Consider the following 9,252-nt stretch of genomic DNA (forward strand, 5'->3'; position numbering starts at 1 on the left):
TAACAGACAAACACTAACAGTAATCTATAGAATAATATATAATTTTTAATTTCCATAAATTAAGAAATATGATAAAATTAGAGAAGAACAACAGTAATTTAATCAAAACAATGGATGCTCAAAATCATATTTAAAGTGAGTGGTATTTAATTCTAACAATAGTAAAACATGTACAAGTTTAGGACTAAATAAGAGATCGGCCACTTTAATCTTCATAAATTGTTAGAATTTTATAGTTAATTATAGAAACTCTATTCACTTTTTCGTTCTTTATGTAGCAGTTAATTAGAATCGTTCAAGTTTCCATGTTTACCTAACTAACGTTAGGCAAGTTTTTTAAGTTTTCTATTTCTCTTTTTGTTAGAATAAGAAAATCTTTTAATTAATTTTAAAGGCCTTAACCTAATGTAAATAAGGAAAAATTTAATAAACTAAATTTTATTTGACTTTAATGTCCTAAATATTTGGAGAAGCGCTAAATGACAAGATTATCCGATGTAAAACCGTGTTTTAAAGGGTAAAAAAATGCGAGCGACATTTCGTTAAGGGCTTTCGTGCTTTTAATATAATATACTGGTCTTTATGTTCATGCTTTGCACGAATATATCTTGCGTTATAAATTATAAAATACGTAACATCCAGTTTCATAAAGTGATTATTTTTTAGGAATACATACAAAGTACAAAAAGCAATTCTTAAATAATAGTAATAGTAGTAGGTTAGACAGATGAGAATAATAGTAGTAGCAATAATAATAATAGGGAAAATATATGCAAGATTTAGTTGAATTTGGACTCAAATATTAGGCAAAGGTATTGAATATTACAGTGTCATTCAGCATAGATTTACTTCAGTATTAGAAAATCAACTTTGTAGACTTGTTAGGCTACGTTGAACATATCCCAAAAGAATTTGACTCAAAATCAACTTTGTATATTGTAGTTTAAATCAAAATAGTGTTCTAGCCTTAGGTGATTTATAATTATATTCTTAAATAATACGGATATTTAAGGGTATAAAAGTCAATCAATATTTGAAAGATATTTTAGTCGTTCAATATTTAGCATAAATTATAGATATAGATAGATTATATGTAATTAATGTATAATCTATGTATTGCAAACAATGAAACTGGTCTGCTATTTGTCCCAATAGAATAAAGGGACACAAATACACAATTACCTTTATCATGAGAATAATCTATTGGGCTCAGAACAGGAAAATCTCAAACTTGGGCCCTATATTCACAAGCCTTAAAACTACAGGCCCACCAAGACGTCGTTCTTCTAAAACCCTAGCGATTTCACCAGTTATTGTTGTATGGTTATATAGGAGAAAACTCCCTTCATTACCGCCGTCGACGCATTTGCCTCTTCCTATAATTTCCGACTACATTTCTCCAGGCCAGAGCCAACCATGGTTGCTGCAAAGAAAACCGTAAGAATCTCTTGATATATCTATATTTTTTTTGTATGTGTGTGTGATTTGGTTGATCTGAGAAGCATTTTTTTTTCATGTATTGTTAATTGCAGAAGAAGACTCATGAGAGTATTAACAACAGGCTGGCTCTGGTAATGAAGAGCGGCAAATACACATTGGGATACAAGACTGTTCTCAAAACTCTTAGAAACTCCAAAGGTACACTTAGTCAACTCTCTATGCTCTTATTTTAGGCAAAAATGTGTTTTGTTTTTGTTAAGGTGGTTAAAAGCATGATCGGCAGCTGAATATTGTGCATTTTGGAACTAGTTGAGTACAAGTAGATTACTTATTCTGTACTGTAGATTAGTAAATTGCATTGTTGAAATATTACCTCTGTCCAAAAGAGAATGACACGTTAGAAATACGAGAATACATCTAATTTTAGTATCATATTATCCTCGATTGAGGTCCAGATTGGTCGCTTTTGTGTTGGTGGTAGTGTTGAACTAGCTTCAATTAAGATAATACTAGCTAAAACATTTAAGGAAAAGTCACTGTTTTGGTATTGTCGGTACTGGATTCATAGTAGGCTTGGCTGATTCTGTCCCCGGCATACTTAGTGTGTGTGTGTTTGAAATTAGGGAACTTAAAAGATGAAGAAAGATTCAGAGGAAGGCCACTGCATTTACTTTTTAGTCATTTGCTTTTATTCGTGAGAGGCATTTGTTTTGGAGAAGGGTTGCTATGAGTTTTATAGGGAAAGGATCTTAAGTTACTGGATATGGATTTTGACTGTTAAGAGAGGGAGTTAATTTGCCTGTGATGTAACTGGGTTGTACATTCTGGTTTTCATATTGCAGGCAAACTCGTCATCATTGCCAACAACTGCCCTCCTCTCAGGAAGTCTGAGATAGAGTACTATGCTATGTTGGCGAAGATTGGAGTCCACCACTACAATGGAAGTGAGTTTTCTTGTCTATGTGCTCTTAGATGTCTAAATGCTGCCTTTAATGCCTCCTTCGGTCCTCCTCTGTATGGGTGTTATGAAGTAATTTGCTTCTGTTTGTATGTTTCCATGTTAATTAGAAGTGTCATTTTATTTAGAGTTTTGGTTGAATGTCTCTTATGTTTGTTCAAGTCATGGAAAATGTTCATATTTTCTTTTTAACAGTGGTCAGCTTATCAAAGGCCTTTATAATGTTATCATATTTGGAATGCATACGTGATACGTCTTTAGTTTTGTTGTTGGATTGATTGAATGGTATTATGTCTAAGATTGAAAAATCAGGAGATGGAATGCAACAAAAAGAAAAAAAACCTTGCTAGATGAGATGGGTTATGGGTAAATGTGAGTTTGTTGGGTATAAGATTAACTAACCAATCTATAAATCAAAATAGTGTCTGGAATATTGCTCTTCTTTAAGCTTAGTGTCATGCATATGAGTATCTGTGTTTTCTTTGGTGACTTCTCGTCTTACATGTGTTGTTTTATTCTTATAGCATGAAATTCAAATCGATTAAAGAAGAATAATAATAGAAACTGAGTTTCTTTCCAGGTTTCATATAGGGCTAACACCTCTCTCAATAGAAAACTGCAATTGTTTGTGGAGCATTCTTAGCATATTGTTCCTTGAATAACTTTAGTTACCCTAGCTCTTGATTGTGGTCACTATATTTGCTTCAAGTTCTTTAGATTGGTATTGTTGCTACGGTCATTTCTTGTAGATTTATGGTTCTTCCCCTAAATATCTCTTCTTGTTTCAGACAACGTAGATTTGGGGACTGCATGTGGTAAGTATTTCAGAGTCTGTTGCCTCAGCATCATTGATCCAGGTATTCTTACCCTCTTGATTGTTCAATTAGTGTTGGTTAAACATGGATTTTTGTTTTGACGTTTAAAGTACTTTCTGTTTCTCCCACTCAGGCGATTCTGATATCATTAAGAGCATGCCTGGTGACCAGTGAGATAGCAGCTGATGTTAGATCGCTCCATTGGACACTGCTCAATCTTAGTGGAACTTTGCCGTTTTTCCTTATTGAGAAAAATATCTGGTGTAGATGAGTTTTGCTACTGTGGTGATGTTAAAGGAAGTTTTGATGGTATTTGGAATCTTAACGACATCAATTTTTTTTCCTGGAGTTTTGAATCTTCTAATTGACTATCATTTGTTGCTTAAGTTCTGCATGCTGCACTATCAAATTTCTGAGCTATTTCTTTGAGCTACAAACACATACCTTCAGTAACAATTCTAACCTGGTTGGTTCCCCTGCTAGGACCTAAAGAAAGAACAAACTCTTCTGAGCCATTACAATACTGCCTATATTGTATTTGAGGATGTTATATCTTGGTTGTCGCACAGAACCAATATGGCCAATCCAGGGATTTTTTGGTGGTAGTAAAAGGAATATCTCATCGTTAATTGATACTGATCTTTACATTGTAGTGGATGTTTAGTTTTCTTCCCGTCAATATGGAAGTTTAGATGTTGAAATGCTGTTTAAATGGAAAGGCACCACTTTGTGCTTCTATTGGGTTGGTGTAAACATTGGATCTTTTTATTGGTCTGAGGTAAACATCGGGTGTTAACGATGTAAAATATTCCGAAGTGTGAAAATATTTAAGAAAACTTTAACCTTAAACATTTTCATCTCAAATCTTAAAGTATCTCAATAAGTGGGGAGTACATAAGCTCATTTGACCTAAACTATCCAGTTTTGTGGATCGGCTCGGGAGAACAGCTACGCCATAATATCATATGATGTGGCATATGTTACCTGGGGTCTCGACTTGATTGGATGAGCCATCTCACCATAACTATATATTGATAGTTTTGACCCACCACTTTGCAAAAGCTTCATTTAGCAAACACTTGTTTTGTCGAAATTTTATGCTAGATATGTAGTAAGAAAAATGAAAATATTAAGGATAAATATAAAAATGATACTACTTATCATTATAGTAATTTATTTATTTATCTACTCCTTGACACCACTTATGAAATATCTCGAGTGCGCCATTATTTACCACCATGGCACTAAAGCCATTTGATTCACTCGATGAAGTGGAACTTTCCATTTCTTTTAGAGCTGGACCTTTCTATTACTACAGAAAGAAGTTAAACGTGTTGTGTTTTATCTGTGGAAAAGTAGTCAGTCCATTATTTGATAATCCCTTTAACTCAGTCCAAGATTTAACCAACGCGTTGGCTATTACCCGATGGGTCAAATTAGTGTAATCTGACGAGTTAAAATTCGGAGAAGTTAAAAAATAGCCAGATTTACAAGTGGTCATTCAAAAATAGCCACAATTCAAAAGTAATCGAAATTTAGCCACTTTTGATGCAAAGATAAACCTGAACGAAACCACTGTTCAAAATTCGGAAAAATACTCCAGTATATTATACTGAAGTTCCAGCATAAGTATACTTCATACACAAGTGCACCGATCTCCAGTATATTATGCTGGAACTTTCCGTGTTGCAACAAAATAGTGACTATTTTTCAATGACTTTACAAACGCTGGCTATTTTTGAATGACCAGTCTGAAAACTGGCTAGCCCGTGCTATTTTTACGTTAAAATTCAACGAAATTTAACGTGTTAGTTTTTGCTGTTTTTGCTTTAAAATCACAAAAATCTACGAATTTTGATGGGAAAATGGAGTTTCACGCACAACCTTGGTCCTGTTTTGCTTAAAAGACCCTAAAAATATGTAATTTCGGGCTGCAAAATGAAGTATTGCGCTAAAGCATATTCTATTTTGACAAAAAGTCCTAAAAATTTCACTGTAACTGGACTTAAAAGAGTTTTTTTTTCACAACTATTTACATTCGAAAGTTGAAAAAATATATAAAAATTGTATAATTTTTGTATATCACATACATAATGTATATATATATTTAAAAAATATATATTTTTCTGCTATTATTTTGAGAGCAGTTATACAGTGTGGCATTTTTCCTACTTAATATGGGAGTTGCAAAGTGGTAGAATTCACACAATTAATATAGCTACATATTAGCAAAAATGAATTAAGTTAAAATATTTGGAATAATTGTCAATTCCAAATTTAGCATTACCTATATTACTCCGTTCATCCTAATTTGTGTAGCACACTTTCCTTTTTATCTGTCCCAAAATGAATGTCACTATTCTATATTTAGAAACAAGTTAACTTTAAAATTTCTCTTTTATCCCTAATGAAATGATTTATAGCCACACAAATATCTTAAAATTTATTTTAGACTATAAGCTTTAAAAGTCTTTCTATTATTTTTAGACTTCTTGTCTAATTAAAACGGAGGGAGTACCATATCAGGAAAAGAGCCTCCCTGTGACACAAAGTCTGCGTGGTTGATAACTCCCAAAATTAAAAGAACTAGACATTTATGAAAATATGAGTAGATTAATTAATTATCTGGATAGACACTTCCAAAAATAGCATATTAGGAAAATTTTCGAAATTAATTAGCATATGGTATGTGTAGAACTTAATATTTGATTTCCAAGTTATTATGTTCTTTATTTATGGTAAGAATGTTACACCATTTGTATTTCCATATTATAACAATTCTGCTTTTGCATGAATTGTCATAACAAGTTATTTTAGGAGACAACTTGTAATTTTAGGAGACAAATGACGAAGTGGTCCAAAAATTAAGAATAATCTTACCTTCTAAATGCTCTTGGGCATTTGCATCTATACACGCTTTTTGTGTCACATTTTAACTTGTGCTCGCTTTGCAAAACAAATTGCAAGCGTACCCGCTTTTTCGCATAACTTCAGCATACAGGGCTGAAGTAGCAAATGCAATCACGCAAAACTTCAGCATTCTAGTAGCGGGACCTGAAGTTCAGCTCTAGAGCTGAAGTTTTTGTGTTGTAACTGAGAAACTTCAGCTCAAGTTTTTTTACCACCTATTAATATTACATACTAGAGCTGAAGTTTTTTTACCACCTGTTAATATTACATACTAGAGCTGAAGTTTCCAATTACAACACAAAAACTTCAGCTCTAGAGCTGAAGTTTTTTTACCACCTATTAATATTACATACTAGAGCTGAAGTTTTTTTTACCATCTATTAATATTACATACTAGAGCTGAAGTTTTTTTACCACCTATTAATATTACATACTAGAGCTGAAGTTTCCAGTTACAACACAAAAACTTCAGCTCTAGAGCTAAAGTTTTTGTCTTTGTAACAGGGAAACTTCAGCTATAGAGTGTTCAATATAGCAACATGCATAGCATTTTGTCCATTTCTGTTAAGCATTTCTGAGCAATATGGGCAGTGCTTTAATAGCTCATTTTGACGAATGAAAAGACTGACTAAGTCTGAAATAGAATTTTCAAACAAGCAAACATCCTTTGAACGCAAGTTCTAAGAAATAGTAGAGAAATTCCTCATCTGACTTAGTCTTTAATTGGAATATGGCTTTCCAATATTCACCAGAAAACTTCCTTAAGAATATATTGCATCCATGCTATAAATATCCACTCATTAACTCGATCTACAATAAGCACAACATCTGGCTTTTGAAGGGTACCGAAGTTTAATGGATGGTGACAAAGGAGTGATCACACTTGATAGTCTAAAGAAGAACTCTGTGTTACTGGGGTTGCAAGATAGAAAATAGCAGCAGAAGAAAGAAGAAGAAGAAGAAGAAAAAGAAAATGAAGGAGGAGAAGGAGGAGGAGAAAGAGAGTTGAAGTTATTTAAAAAGTGGGTACAAATTAAAAGTTTTTTAGAAAATGGGTATAGGTTAAATGGGAGCGACCAAATAGGCGCCCCGTGCAATTTTTTGATAATATATACAAGGAATAGACTATCATACATTTATTTTGCAAGAGTTATATAGCAAATCATGTCTGGTCTTTCTTTGGTCAGAGTTGTGGCATTGAGATTATGCAAAGGGGATATTTGACAAGTAGTCATGTCTTGAGATCAAAAATAATAAGGCGTCGTGCGGAAGCTAACAAAACAAACCTTAAAAATAATAAATTAATGATAAAACAAAAAATATACTATAAGAAAATATTATAATGAGGTTTGGTCAATTGACTTACATATGAGAAAACAAATATAAGAGAAAATATAAACTATTGAGAGAATGATTTTCCCATAAAAAAATTGTTTTAAGGTGAAATACAAAAACGACCCCTTTATGTTGTCCTCAACGAACATACAAACATCTCAATTGACCCCATTACCAATTAAACACTCCAAGTAACTGTTAAGTGTATCAAATAAACACTCAAGTGCAGTAGACCACATGCGTGAATTACACTTACCAATGATGTATTAAAATGAACCAATTAAAGGACAACAAGTGTAATTTATCATAATTAAAACAAAAACAATCATCTTACCCCCTTCCCCACACTCGGCGAGTTCTAGTATAGCAATAATGGAGTCTCACCGGACTGACCAAAAAATTGAATTGACAGACAACTCCTATAATCCAAGTACTACACGAGCGAAAGCTTTCTAATCTCATCAATGCCCAAAGATGATTACCAAATTTGTTTGGTGGATATATGGATGCTCATTATCAGAGCAACTACATATACATTAGACTCCATGAATATCAGAGATTTAAAGCATTAAAGCAGTAGCACATACAACTACAATAGCAGATCCGGCGACAACGACTCTATTCAAGAAAGCAGAATTAGGAGACTTGGTAGGAGAACAGCCAGGAGCGGTGGCGATGAATGGAGGGGAAGCACCGAAAGAAAGAGATGATACCAGAGTATTGATAGTTGGTGGAGCTAGTGGAGATAGATTGAAGATTTGTCTTTGGTATGCTTTTTTGTATGTGGTGGAGGCGGCTAAAGTAGTGGTGAAGGACATGAGGAGGTGGACGGAGTTCTTATGGTGGTGGCAGTAACAGTGATGGAGATGGTAGCGGGTGTTTGAGGTTGAAAGGAGACATAAACACAAAATTTGAAGTACCAATTTTTCCTGTATTGGCTTGCTATATGGGCTGCCATGGTAATTGTTTGAAGGTGAAAATTTTGGAGGAGGAGAACGGTGAAATGAAAGTAAGTGGGGACCACATAAAGTAAAATTAATTTTTTTTAAATAAAAACTTAGATTTTAAGGGTTTCACGCGCTCATATGTGATTATAAAGCACACACTTTACCATGCAAGCACGAGGGGTTCACGAGGTCGTACTTCAGTCTAAAATAAAGTGTGTAATTGATAATTTGGTCAATTGAGGTGTTTGTCTCATCGTTGATGACAACATAAAGGGGCCATTTATATATTTCGCCTTGTTTTAATGACTACATTATGGATAATATTGGGTGAATTCAAAAATAGCCAGATTTACAAGCGGTAATTGAAAAATAATCACAATTTCAAAAGTAATCAAAATTTAGCCATTTTTTATGTAAAGATAAATCTGAATGAAAACACTGTTCAAAATCCAGAAAATATTCCAGCATAATATACTGGAGTTCCAGCATAATATGCTGGAAGTTCATACACAGGTACACCAATGTTATGCTGGAACTTTCTGTTTTGCAGCAAAATAGTGGCTATTTTTTAATGACTTTGCAAACACTAGCTATTTCTCAATTACCAATCTGAAAACTAGCTAGCCCATTATTTTCACTGATATTGTGTTGTTGTGTATAAAGGAGAGATCCTTAATTTATAGATGCCACAATCTTTTCTCCAAAAATGGGACATGTCAAATATAGAATAGACATGTATTTTTCGTTTAAGAAAAATAAAATCAATTATGGTAAACTTCAAGAAAAGATATCAAATATGGAAAGAAAATCAGGGCAAAATCTTAACAATGTCATGGTGGTTACTTAA

At 33.3% G+C, this 9,252-nt stretch overlaps 1 protein-coding gene across 1 annotated transcript; it reads left to right on the forward strand.

The window, feature by feature from the left end:
* The first annotated feature begins 1,278 nt into the window (after window positions 1-1,278).
* On the forward strand, window positions 1,279-3,599 carry LOC107770030 (large ribosomal subunit protein eL30). Its single transcript, XM_016589286.2, has 5 exons — window positions 1,279-1,437; window positions 1,533-1,638; window positions 2,283-2,384; window positions 3,187-3,255; window positions 3,347-3,599. The coding sequence occupies exons 1-5, from the start codon at window positions 1,417-1,419 to the stop codon at window positions 3,385-3,387; spliced, it is 339 nt and encodes a 112-aa protein (XP_016444772.1). The 5' UTR covers window positions 1,279-1,416; the 3' UTR covers window positions 3,388-3,599.
* The last annotated feature ends 5,653 nt before the right edge of the window (window positions 3,600-9,252 follow it).

This window comes from Nicotiana tabacum, chromosome 8 (genome assembly GCF_000715075.1).
Source record: "Nicotiana tabacum cultivar K326 chromosome 8, ASM71507v2, whole genome shotgun sequence".
NCBI classification, from domain to species: Eukaryota; Viridiplantae; Streptophyta; class Magnoliopsida; order Solanales; family Solanaceae; genus Nicotiana; species Nicotiana tabacum.